Source organism: Anopheles moucheti, chromosome 3 (genome assembly GCF_943734755.1).
Source record: "Anopheles moucheti chromosome 3, idAnoMoucSN_F20_07, whole genome shotgun sequence".
NCBI classification, from domain to species: domain Eukaryota; kingdom Metazoa; phylum Arthropoda; class Insecta; order Diptera; family Culicidae; genus Anopheles; species Anopheles moucheti.
Genome location: NC_069141.1, coordinates 10,339,041 through 10,352,288, shown reverse-complemented (window position 1 = coordinate 10,352,288; position 13,248 = coordinate 10,339,041). Strand labels below are relative to the sequence as shown.

At 45.3% G+C, this 13,248-nt stretch overlaps 1 protein-coding gene across 3 annotated transcripts; it reads right to left on the bottom strand.

Annotated features, from left to right (window-relative positions):
- Positions 1–4,351: 4,351 nt before the first annotated feature.
- Positions 4,352–11,584, bottom strand: LOC128301749 (uncharacterized). Of its 3 annotated transcripts, none has more exons than XM_053038369.1 (5): positions 11,467–11,584; positions 11,262–11,372; positions 10,866–11,066; positions 6,036–6,282; positions 4,352–5,960 (listed from the first exon to the last, which is right to left on the bottom strand). In XM_053038369.1, the coding sequence occupies exons 1-5, from the start codon at positions 11,494–11,496 to the stop codon at positions 5,674–5,676; spliced, it is 876 nt and encodes a 291-aa protein (XP_052894329.1). In that variant the 5' UTR covers positions 11,497–11,584; the 3' UTR covers positions 4,352–5,673. The 3 variants fall into 3 exon arrangements, with proteins under 3 accessions (XP_052894329.1, XP_052894330.1, XP_052894328.1); XM_053038370.1 differs by having other exon boundaries at positions 10,866–11,063; XM_053038368.1 differs by having other exon boundaries at positions 10,866–11,372.
- Positions 11,585–13,248: the final 1,664 nt, after the last annotated feature.

The following is a 13,248-nucleotide window of genomic DNA, read 5'->3' as shown; positions in this document are numbered from 1 at the left end:
CAGATACATCTGCCTTTCTAAATGCCGTTCGTTTTGTCCTTCTACTTGGACTTGGAAATTAGCCGATCGATCGTTCTGGAGCGAAACAGTTCCATTACAGGATTTATCCAGAGCGTTTCTGACAGCGTTAGGCGACTTGACATGATGAGCCACTATTTCAGGCGTTAGTGGAATGCGATCCCTTCCGGTGACGACTTATGGTCATCAACCAAATGAAGCACCATTAAGCAATTCGAGTTTCGTCAACTTTCAATCCAAAATGGCATACCGGAACCGAGTCGCCGATCTGGAATAAGTTTCCCTTTCTGATGGCTAGTTCTGGTAGTTTTCACCGTGGAATCCTCGTCTAACGGGCAAGACCATCCAAGCATTGCGTAATGGGACGTTAATTTAAAATCCGACACCAACTCCTTCTGCGTGAGGCACTTTCTCTTTCACGTTTCTAGCGTTTCGGGACAAACGATGGCGTTCGCTTATGCATTACCAGCACGTCGTCGAAGAACTTTAATATACCCCGGCTGGCGGTCAGTTCCGGAAGCGCGTACGCGCACTGCTTGGTGTGCCGACTGCGGCACGTAAGCTCCCGGTGACAGTGATGATGTGTATTGCGCATATCGCACGTTACGGTACTTGTTTGGTGCCTGCCGGCACGGAACCGATGAGAAGGACCCTTGTCATTTGCCATTAGTGTCAAGCGGAGCTATTTCTTCACTTTCATCGCCTCACAACTCGCGGCATGAATGTAGCCAATATGTGCGCATCGCTCTCATCGCTCGCTCCTCACGTGCCATCGTCCACAGACGGTGGTGGCGATTATTACCGCCGGACAAACCTCCCGGGTTGCCGGGTGATTGGTGATTTACCGGAATACACATCGGTGGTACTGAATTTCTCCAAGTGGATAACAGCGTACGGTACGCGCTTACTCATGCGCTCACGCGGATGTGCAGGAAAATACGATGGTGATACGATGGTCAAGAAAAAATGGTCACTATCGACGCCGAAAGTCGGTACCGTCCCGAAGTTCAATATAACGAATGCAAACCGATTAGCAGCTTGTTGGTGGTGGTCTCTTGGGGTGATATGTTGAGGTATTGGGACGGCCCATTTTGGGAACAATCACCAATTCTAATCACGTCAATTCTGTGCACGATTCTATTTCGGACACATCTTCCAATTCCTTGGTGTTCGATATGGTAACGAGGCAGTGAACGACTGATCAATATCGTGCCATTTTGTATAAGGTCAATCATTGAATGAGGTTTTGCAAATCATTTTTCAACAGAATAACTCAACTTCAACAGATCCGTATTCAGGGATCTGCCAAGTCTTGGTAAAAATGCTGGAGCTCGTAGAACTTCGGATGGTGTCGGAATGTCAAAGCTTTCGTCAAAGCGTCAAAGATTTTTCAAAAGTTCTTTAAATAAAAAATAAACTTTCCTCTCCATCTTCAGAACCGTACTTACCTTTCTGATGCATAACAAATTAGTACATGTCAACGTACGCTATAGAACTGCCTCCCTTTCGCGATAATAATGCGCACGCAAATAATGCTACCCATTCTGTCATGAAGATCATGCATATTCCGGAAAGCAGCTCTGTCCAGTGACAAAGTCACAGCCGCAAAAGGGGCCCGCTCTGTACTAATTCACAATCCCGCAAAGACCCGCGAAGACGCGCACGATGGTGGAGTCCGCAAAAAAAAAGGTCAGGCGCCGATCGCTTGTTTTTGCCGTGTTTCCTCTACGCTTGCGCGCTCTGCCCATGAATGAATGTATGAGCCCGCCGGATCTCCGTATCCCCAACCGGGACCAGGTTCAAGCCGCTTTGGACCGCATCAAACCGCTTCCGTTTGGTGGTGGTGTAGTGTGGCCGCCTTTTTTGTGAACATCGATTGAACTCCAGAATTGATGGCGCCGCGACGAGTGTAGGATGTTTGTGGGACCCTCGGAAGGACGGGTGGAAAGGGTTACAGAATCTGGAGCTATTTCTGATACTCCGTGCCAAAATGGCTCCCACGGGTGTGTGGGTATGCTCGGGTTCCGCTGGAACAGGCCGTTTGCTCGTGTCGTTCGCATCGGTAGTATATAATTGGAGTGACAATTCCGATCCGCTCTTCCCGACCGCTGGACGGCGCGGTAACGTCACGTGTACACGCAGTTTGTGTGAGTCAATTGAAGATGTTCTAAATTTAATACTTAATTTAATAGACGCGTCACATTTCCATGCTTGCAGATGATGGCGTTGAACACTGTACCGGTTGGCGAAGGAGCGCATCATCGTGTCTTATCATCCGCCACACAGCCGTATGCCGTATCGTTTTGCTTGATGATGAAAGCAGAAGACGCAGATCCCGCAGGAGGTCTGTTTTTGGGATTTGTTTTAGCAACAGATCAGAGGTGATTCACACCGCCGCGTTGATACGCTATCAGTGCGACCGATCGACGATGCGCAATGATCGATCGGGATTGTCTGTGGAATCATGAGGTTCCATAGGGCAATCTTGAAGTTTGAAGACGATTTCTTGGGGACACAAGTTGTAAATGACGTAATGTGCAATGTACCTCTCATATCTAGAGTAGGAAATTTTAACTGATATTGGGCGAAACTACTGGAAATATTAATATCTCCAATCGGTTTTACCCAGAAGAAGAAGTCCCAGAGTTCGCGGCAATACTCCCAGATGAAGAAGTCCCAGAGTTCGCGGCGGACCCAATCTGGTTTGTGGTGTAAATTAATTGCACACATAGGACGGCCCTATTAGGGCTGCATGTGCTAAACTTTCAACAACGGTCGCATGGTGCACGTGTGCCTCGTAGATGTTATTGACCTAGTGCTGCCTCCCCGCTATTGCAAACACACGGGATTTTTGTGATGATGAGTGTTGTGCCTACGATGCACAGCATCACATCATATCGTGTGGACGAAGTGAACCACACCAAAACCGGACGGTGTGGTGTTAGTGGCATGCAACCCATTATGGAGGCGGCTGACCGACTCCCGGTTCGCGTGGCCTGCCACAACATACCCATCGATACAGTTCTTGGAATTTGGAAAAGTGGGTGTTTTCCCGCCTGATACCACTGGGACTCTCCCTCCCCCTCCCTCGTTCCCCTCCAGGGATGCCTTACGTAAAATCCGACCGTCCGTACGGCGCACCAGCCGTGCGCGCTGATGCACGATATATAAGACGCATGATCTAAGCGCGCAGTTAACCGGCATCACCATGTACGGACTGTCACCAGGTTTGCCGGTGATAACTGCGGCAGTGTGCATCCCCGTGTGCACTTTTTTCCATTTCCTTTTTTTTCAGGATTTTTCCACCTCGGGTCTGCACGGGTGCACTATGGAACAGTGGCCGGCCAGTTGTCCGTCATCGTTCGGGGAGGGTCGATGAGTAGGACCCTGCATCGATCGATCGATGACAGATTGATGAATAGACCGTACCGATAAGGCAGTGATGTCACTCTCTTAAAGGGAACGTGGCGTGAAAATTTCGCTTTCATTCTCTCACCATTCCGCAACGAACAAAACCGATCACACACGCCGGAACGGAGTGATAGGCAGGACGGGACGGTACGGGAGGGAAGTGATAAGGGTGAGGGACATAAAAACTGAAAGTTGCACCTGGTGGCTTGTTGCATTCGATTGATCTCCTACCGAATCTCGTTCCTTTGTCGTTTGTCGTCCACCTTCATCTACTGCTTCTAATGGCGATTGCAGGCACTTCGTTTTTATAACTGCGGATGGGAGCTAGGTGATGGATCGGAATGTGACACGCAAATGTTGCGTGAGTTGTTGGATGGTGTGATTTTTACCATTACTTTTTAATCCATACATAATTATACAGCTACAGTATTACTTTTATTGATAAGAATTCATAAGATCCTGCAGAATTAATATCCTTCATTAAACCAATGTTTACGTGACAAATTACGTTTGATTTTTTAGCTTAATTCCAATGCATGTTAAGCTGCAAATCCTTCTACTGTACATAAGACATTGCAGATATTAATTGCTTGATTTGCTTTCTACGTAGAAAGTTCTAATTCAACAACAATCATTGTTGTACAAGAGAGGACATCGTTGCTGAAAAAGACCGTAAAACAGCTCTTAAACAGCAATAGCCGTGAAACATCAATGAAACGCTTGCATGCCATTTTGACGTCTGGACAGATTGTGTTGAAATATTTCATACTTCATTTCGTGCGTTGAAATATTTCAATTTTAAATACGAAAACAGTTGAATTTTAATATCAAACGTATAGATTCGGCACTTTTTAGTTGTTCTCATTGCATTCGTGTGATATTAACATAATCTAAAACAAAAACACACACAACATCGGTCCAATCGTTTGATAAAATTGAAATTTATTTTCCAAACTACACATAAGGTTCATTGCAAATATTTACAGCACGTGGAACTGTTTCTCAACTTCCTTCCGAGATACATTTATCAATATAAACGCGCATCGCAAACGTTTTGACCATTGTCGGTTTCATTCATATGATGTGATGAATGCTGCCTTCTGTTCTGTACATGTTGGAAAGCATGATTGTTAATAGACATTACAACAGTTGAGGGGTGGAGTTTTGCATCGCTTGATATTGGGTGAAAAGTTATTCATGGGCAAAAAACCACATCTTACGGGAATGTATTGTAATTGATGCTTTGGCAAAGGGGCAGCAAGTGCAAGCCAATGTTTCGATGCTGGGTTTTTGAGTAGAGTTTATATATTTGAAAATGTGAAATAAGAAACTTCATCTATGTGCTAACAACTAACAGTTTTTGTGGAGTTTTGCTTCGTTTCCGTTCCCGTTGTCTGCCGGTCGCACCGACCAGCGTTCACATCGTACGATGATGTCTCATGTGTCTTATTTTCGTTTATCACAGACATACATTTATATTCAAACTGACCATTCTTCCATTTTAGATACCGGCGCGGATGGTGGTGGTATTTAAATATGGTTACACGTTGGTACCGCATTATTTTTCCAACAGTTTTCCTGTTCCTGGTTGCTATTACATTCCTTAAAGCTAAATCTCTTAAGCATCTACAAAATGTGGCACTGCAGTCTAGTTTTCAGCACTAGCGTAAGATCGATTTTGGTACTGGTACAGCTGTATCGGACCAATTAGCAATCGTTGCTGCTGAAAAAGGGGGTATATGCTTTTTTGTTTGTTTTCCTGTGTGTTACATGAAGAGATGTGAATCTTAAGTCTAGTATAGATAAAACCATTGATCATAATTGAGTGGAATAACCTGAATTCGCTTTGAGGACAGAATTGCTGGAGTTGTAGAATATTTCGTTTCCTTTCCTCCACAAATCGTACTTCCTATCTTGCTCGTACTTTATCCTCGTTGAATGTCATACAATCGTTACATTACTTAGTGGCATAGTAACGCCTTTTCTAGTTACTCAGCATAAAGTCCATACTACCACCCCGTGATTGCACAACCGCCCATGTTGAGGACGCAAATAAAAAAAAACGCTAGCAAATATATATATATGAGTTTGAAAATAAACTCCTACTCCAGGACACATTACTATTCGTGTCATGGAAAAACGTGAGAAGCAAGATGTTTCATGCGATTCCTTTCGAGATTATCTCAAAAGATCGGTTCGGTTCGATGCTGATCCCCGGTTGGATCCGCTCTAAGTGGTCCTCATTTAAGGACTTCGGTGCTTCATCGGTGCCGAAACGAACGCCTGCAGACTGAAGTAACGCTGCGTGTCACCGGTCGTAACGCTGGTAACGTGGTTGAACTGGCACGGTTGCGAAATTTGTGACTTCGGTGGCAGCACGATCGGTTTCGCACGCTTCTGGGTTTTTCGTTTTCTGCCCGGTGCCGACAGCGCAATGTTTTCCGGATTGCTCGTCAGCTCCTCTACCCGCACCCACATTTCCCGAGCCGCCTGGTTCGAATCGAAACTGAAACCGATCACTTTCCGATGATCTGCGAATTAGGGAAATGCACCAATTAGACATCAATCAAGCGTCGAGGTGTCGAATGAACACATTGGGACGTTACCTGCTGATAGACACATCGTATGGAAGGCGGCCGCTGCTACCTTGTAGTCGGACAGGTTGTCGATGGTATCCTTCCAGAGGGCGAAGCACGTACCACGCTCGGCCAGCACGAACGACACCCTCGGTGTGCAGCGTGACCGCGTGCTGCCCTTGTCGTGTAGCAGCACCGGTATACCAGTAAACACTAGACGCCAGTCCTCCTTGCCGACGCGCTCGTACAGATTGGCCAACGATGAGCTAACGTACACCTTCGCATAGGTAAAGAAAAAGACATGAAACGAGAGAAAAGGAGAATGTAAGGTTAAGTCCACTGGAATCGTACGCAAGGGTAACATGTTTGCAAATTACTATTAATGCATGGTCTAAGGAAAGTGCGATGAATCTTATTTAGATACCGGAATAGTAGTATCCTATCTTATTCGGGTAAGCTCTACGGAGCCTATATTATTCTGTTAATACTTTTGCAGCTGGGCTGTGGAATACTTTTGGAGGAGTAACACCATCCTGTAGCAGCTGGTATGAAGACGCTTCATTAGATTTAGTTTTCTTTTTTAACTTAATTAGTAATCTTTTCTCGCCGAGTACACCCAGGATGAGGTGACCTTTCACTGTTTGGAGGAGGAAATGCCTTCAAACAAATATGAATTGTACATTAGATTAAGTCTCATTCAGGCCTCTAAAAAATTAGTAGTCTTTAAAATCTCAGGCTCCAAATCTTTGGTTTATCTCTCTGTTTTGTTTATTCGGTGAAACTTCACTCAGAGTACTAAATGAGTACTCGACTTCCGCTATCCGGGGTCCTTTTTGTACCAATTCTTCCTAATTATGGTGTCTCCTTATGTTGCGTCAAGCAACAGCGTTCTTCCAAATACTTAAAAACACTAATGCACAAGCATAGTAAAACACACAAACAGGACTTATTTTAGCAAACTTTATTTGCCAAATCGATTGCCTTAGATTTGGCTATTTAAGAGGAGCTAAAAAAGTCCCATTTCTCTCTCCCAGCCGGTCGTTGATCCTCTTAGTTCGGGCGTGCTCGGCTCGATCCGTTGCACCGTTCGATGTGGCACCCTCTATGGTCAAATGGTCGAAGCCAGCTGTCGCATTCGAATCGACCGTTGAATAATATTCAACACCTAATTTTTCCCTCCCTATTTTTTCATTTGCTAACGCCATCTTCCTCTTAACCTCTTAACATGGTTATTAAGTAGAGGATGAGGTATCTTTGTATCCCCTAAAGGAAGATAAACGCAATATATGAAGTCGAAATTAAATGAAATTGCAACGGCATTTGGCAAAAATATGTGAAGTCGTATCGGGGATTTTATTTGCAATTTAGATTGACGAAGGAGTTGTGAAGCATATGTTAATAGTAGACCGAGACCCGTGTCTTTCCATAGTAACCGGAGGACCTAGGACTACAGTCTTCTATCAATTCATTCCTCCAAGTTGGTACGTGCCTTTGGATGCTTTTTTTTAGCCATTCAGGTGTACCTTTTTATCCTGCAAAACTTCAACTCTGAATGATTGGAACTGTTCAGGCATGATGGAGTGGTATCCGGTGTGTGTTCCTTTTACAACCAACCCGAAGCAAGCCGTGCAGCCGACGTGTAGTACACCATAAGGCAAAAGTCAGAACAGAAGCACCGGGCGAAAAGTTTATGCTAAATGTGTTTGATAAAGTTTGGGCCATTTTGACCTTTTTTATGGCACTTTATTTGTAGCTCCCGTGTTTCCTGCAAACCGAGCACACCGGGCACACCAACCAACGGTGTACGGCCCGTGAACGATTGCTGCGGCAGATTTGCCATCGTTTTTCCGGATGCTTTTACGGTGTAAAACATGCACCGCCCCCACGGCAGCATGCCTTTACTCGCGGGTCTCATATGTACACATTTTTGCACCATTTTCAATGCTAATAAGGCACCGGCGGTTGGTTGGTGAAGAGTGAAAGAAAAATAATAGGGCCACCGAATGGTAATGGTGGCAGTCTTGTAAGAAGTTTTGTTCTGTTTGTTCACCAATTTGAAGACTTTATAATGAAGCGAAGAAAAGCAAGTGAGCAAATGAGTTGCGTGCTGATTGTGGGTTGATGTTGGTGGTTTCGTTTTTTCACCGCATAACCATACCGGATGACTCCACTGGGAATCGTTATGGTGGTTGTTTGGCGCAAAACAAAAACGAAGATCTCAACAGCACGAACAGAAATGAGCGGAATTGTTATGATGCTTTATATTAGTTAGGTCGCATCTTTCTCTCGTCCCACAATTCCACCGTAATAGAGTGGTTTTTTTTATGACAGTGTTGACTAAAAACAGTGAGCCATTCATTATCTCGTAAGCTTCTCTTAATAGTGATATAATTAAACAGATCACATTGTAAAGATGTGAACTTAATTTCTCTTAGTGAGCGTTTGGTTTTATCGCAAAGTTTACCTATTAATAAACGATCCAATTTATTAACTGAAAAGATCACTAATTTATTGAAGATTTTGGAGGCTTAAAGATTAATCTGATTTAATATTTCGTAAATATATGTACGCAGGGATGGCATGGTTGTAAGCAAACGAGCATACCTTTATTAAGCTCCCCTTCTTCAGCAATGCACGAATATCTCACAATGATTCAGCAAACATTCAATCGCTTGATTGGTTCCCTATGGAGTTGTGTAAAACCTGTCTCCTTGGCCATGATTCTTCGCCCTTTTCGCCAAAGCTGTTGTCTTTGTGTTGACAAATTTCTTCATCTTTCCCAAAATCACAATCAGCGATCATCTGCAGACGCGCATCACCATCCTGTGTTGCCTGCTGTGGACGTTCTTTGTTAGTCGCACGAGGCGTATGCCTTTTTTGTCTCCACGCAGTGCCTGGAGGATATTCTCCAGGCACCTCCAAACTGTATTGATCATTATTGGCGCGAAAAGGCAGCATGAAGGAGAAGGACTTCGCAACAATAACCAAAAAAAAATATATCTGTGAGCACTCTGAGCAACGCCATCTGCCAGTAAAGACGTTTCGAAGCCACAAATCATCATTAACAGATGATAACTTTTCGATTTAAGATGCAAAATCACCTTTTTCTTTGTTGCCCCCGGGGGTGTTCCTTCCTTTTCCCTTTCTTTTTGGGGACTACGGGGAAGACACCGATGTGTTTGCGCAGACTGTTTGTCGATCTCGGGGAGGCACCGTTGTTTGTGCTCCGTCTGCTCCGAATGTTTTTCTTAATGTGCTTTCGCGGCAGAATCCTCATTTGGCGAAAGAAAGCGCACTGGGTCGGTTTTGTGCGCTGGCTTTCTTCACTACTGCTCCAGCAAAGGATGCTGTGCGAAAGAGCGTAAGTGTCATAATAAAGAAAAAAAAACCAAACGAGTATAAACATATTTCGCATTTAAGTAAATCCACCCCTCGGGAGGAAAGCGAACTATACACAGCAAAAGGGCGCAACACACAACAATAACAAACCGTTGCGAATTTAGGGGGGGGGAGGTAAGAAAAAACAACGACCCAATCACTGTGACGTCCCGTCGATGACATACCGACAGCAGCAGCAGCAGCAGCAGAGGGAATATCAAAGTAGTCGAGCTTTTTGCTGACTTTTACAGCTTCTCCATCTTGTTGAGCTTCGAATGTTGAAGCCTGGATTGTGTATCCGTAGCGTGCACGTGGTTCATCACCCAACCTTCCGGTTGATGATGGGCACTTTTTTTTTCGAAAAATCACGTTGCCTATGACTTTGCGTGCGTCACTGAAATTCGCGTATATGTGCGTGTGTGTATTAGTTTTACTTCTCACGACCCCCGGTTCAGGAAGATCCCGAAATCGCTCGCTGTCATTCAATCGTGATTATTCGCATGAAGCTTTTCGTTTCCTTCGGCACGCCAAACAACCATCGGGAAGTGATGTGCGGTTCGTGACACTCATCTTTGGACACTCGAAACATTATCCGAAGGATAAAATGCGAAACGAGCAGCCATTTGATGCGTTTGCCTTTGTTGTAGGTGACAGCACACGAGCGATTCTTCCATGAAACACGTTCTCCCATCCCGTCCGCGTTCCGACCGGGGAACCACGTGACCCGGATTCACTGTTTCAGCAAACAACCAAACGACTCTGACTCACGATGTGGCAATAATAATTGTCACTAATGTTGCCGCCGGCTAAGAAAATTGAGCCCTTCCACATACTGTTGCGTGTTATGCCGCGACGGTAGGGTGTGAGGGGGTGCGCTAATGACTCACTGTTGCTCACCGTGTGGCAGGCCGAAAAGAGGGTAATTGTTTGTTGACACCTTCTGCTTGACGGGCACTATTACTCTTGAGGCCCTGTTGCTTCCGGCCACATCGATAAGAAGGATACTTTTGCAAAACGTACGACGTGACACACATCTTTGTGTGGGATTTATGCGACAAACAGACCATTTTTATAGATAATAAATCGTTTTCTCTAGATAATGTTCGGTAAGGTCATATAAATTGTCAATTAAAACACCTATCGTACCCTCGTCCGTAACGATAAAGAACTCTACTAACTGCAGATCTTTGTGTACAAGCATAGCAAGCAACTCCAATGTCTCACCAATTTCAACCGACTACCAAGCGCCGGTCCCGAAGTTCACGAAGATATGTCCATTAAAGCAACAACCAATCGATTGCCCGAATGCACATGACATTAATTCCTGCCCATCTGTGCAATCAGCGCACTGTCAAAGCGAACATGCACATGTTCCAATTATCACCTCGGCTTCGGTCGATGCCACACTGACATCATCATCAACGCAACACTCCACAGGCCACTCAATTGATTTATCGACGCCCCGACGATGTCTGTACTCACCTCGGTGCCGAGTCCGCTGAAGAAGCTCTCGACCTGTGCCCGCTCGTAGTCGGTGATGATGCCGTTGTCCAGACTGATGAGGTCGTGCTTGCTGTACTCGAGATCGTCATCCTGCTCGTCAACGTCCTCCTGGGTGTAGCTGGAGTTGGGTGAGATCAGTCCACCCAGGTGTTGCTGCTGCTGCTGCTGCTGCTGTGGCTGCTGATGTTGAAGATGTTCGTGAGTCGTAAGAAGCGTACGGTGGTGCGACTGATGGCGATGATGGTTGTGATGATGGTGATGGTGATGATGATGGTGATGCTGATGATGGACTAGGTGCTGATGGTTGTTCGGGTGGTGCAGCTGCATCGGATGTGACTGGGGATCACTACCGTCCAGGGACCACTCCTGCATTACCTCGCATATCTCCGAGGCCGAACCGTCCGAGCTGTCCGACTTGCTGGACGAGCTGGTCGGACCGCTGTGGTCACTCACTGACTCCAGCCGGTGCCGCTGGAGGTGTGTCATCTGTTGGCGAGAGAAGAAACGATAAAAATTCTGCATTAGTTTGTGTTCCGGGAGGGGCGATTTCAGCGATTCACGCATCGTCATAGCTCATTACATGCGGTGGTTTTGGCAACAGTTTTCTCATGTTTATTATTCCTCCTCGCGTCGGCAGCGTTTGAATCAAGCTCGGTCACATCAACAGTCGATTGACTACTACAAGATATACGTGCACCATTCGACAGGCTGACCCAGAAACTGCATCTGCTTTCAGTGTATAGCCTCAAACACCGGGAAGTGCATGTGTGAAGGCTTCTTTTTTGTGATGTATTAGTGATAGTGATAGACCATCGATGATAAGACTAAACATTGTCACTCAATTACGATGATACGCGTTTGAGTAAGTGTGTGTGTGCGCAGTATTGCGATTGAAATGGTTGGCTAGAATACTTCCGTGCTAGCATATTTCGTGAGCTGTTCGATAAACCGCAAGGTCATATATGATAACTTCAAATAATATTCCACAATATCGTGATGTGGTTACCAACGATAACGATGCTCAAACATTTCTGAACCTCAAATTTTTATTATCTTCAATAAATATACAAATATTCCATGGAATAGTCTAAAATGTTGATGATGAAGCTATATCATTAACACAAATTGAACAAATCATTAACATTAACTTCTTCCTGATTGTACAGACGCTATAGACGTTAACTTCGCCAATGTCTGGTGGGTAACTGATAAGAAGGCAAAAAAAAACGCCATCCAGAATACGCTCCGTACCTCCGGACATAAAGCGTCATCGGATTGTTTGTGTTTGGAAGAAAGCCTTTCGGCGGTGGGGAACATTTACCGGTGTTAGGTTCTATCATGCTGATTAGATAAAGTTGCTTCGCCCACACCTTTGTTGAAATGAACCCTCGTCATCGGCTTGTCACCTGGGTGAAGAAACCGTTTTCATCGACCGGATTGCGGGCATTTGCAATTCTTCGTCGATGAAGGTTTTTTTTGCCGTAGGCCTAACTCACCTTTTAAACGTGGAAATAATTTTGCAGCAACTTGTTGGAAGATTTGGTTGGCAGAATTATTGACCCTTTAAATATCTTATGAAATATAGAATAACACATTTGAGGCTGTGTTCAGCCGGCATTCAGTTGTGCTTTAAAGAGAAGCGATACGGAGCAGCTAGTGCCAAACTACACGCGCCCTTGTGCAATGAATCAGAAGGAAAAACATTCGTTTTGCATCATTTCGCTGAAATGGAGTGGATCAACATAAAAACTCAATTCCATGCAGACAGAAGCGACAACAACTGTCCGTTGTTATCCTTCCGTTAGGATGCAGTAGCACACGGACATCCACGACGATGCTGTTGATCGGTCCAATCGGTCGTGTGGCCCGGGACGGATGGGAAGAAATGAAATGATTAATCAACTGAAACTAGGACAAACCCATCGTCCCGTGGACAAATAGTGCGGTTTGATAGGGTTGGCGCTCGGAATGCAACGCGGAAGGCCAACAACAACACAACAGTAACAAAAGTGAGCAACTCATCTGCCTTACCCTACTTGCCCCCCCCCCCCCCCCCCCCCCGGGGGTTGTTGACGCAAGATGTTCAACCAACCGGCGGTAAAGTGATCCGTGCAGTTGGCCTGGCCGCCACCTTTAAAACCATCAACCGCACAATTTTTCCTTCAGGACGTTGAAGCATCCGTTTGCCAACGACAACGAGAAATGAGTTGAGAATGAAACCGCACTCCCGCTGTACCGAGCGGTGGAACATTTCTTGCAAGAAACATCCTGTTCCTTTCTTGGCGCTTTTACATCATCATTTGAGTTCATGATGGTGAAACCCTTCGCATCTGGTGGTGGATGCGGGGATTGTTTTTTCTCT

What these genes read in the sequence shown, in the direction of transcription:
- LOC128301749 (XM_053038368.1), bottom strand. Translation starts at nt 11,496, where the DNA reads ATGAGAAAACTGTTGCCAAAACCACCGCAT. An exon ending in TGTTGCCAAAACCACCGCAT is followed by an intron (nt 11,373 to 11,466) that starts GTAATGAGCTAT and finishes TCTCGCCAACAG; the next exon opens with ATGACACACCTCCAGCGGCA. An exon ending in TACGATGTGTCTATCAGCAG is followed by an intron (nt 5,961 to 6,035) that starts GTAACGTCCCAA and finishes CCTAATTCGCAG; the next exon opens with ATCATCGGAAAGTGATCGGT.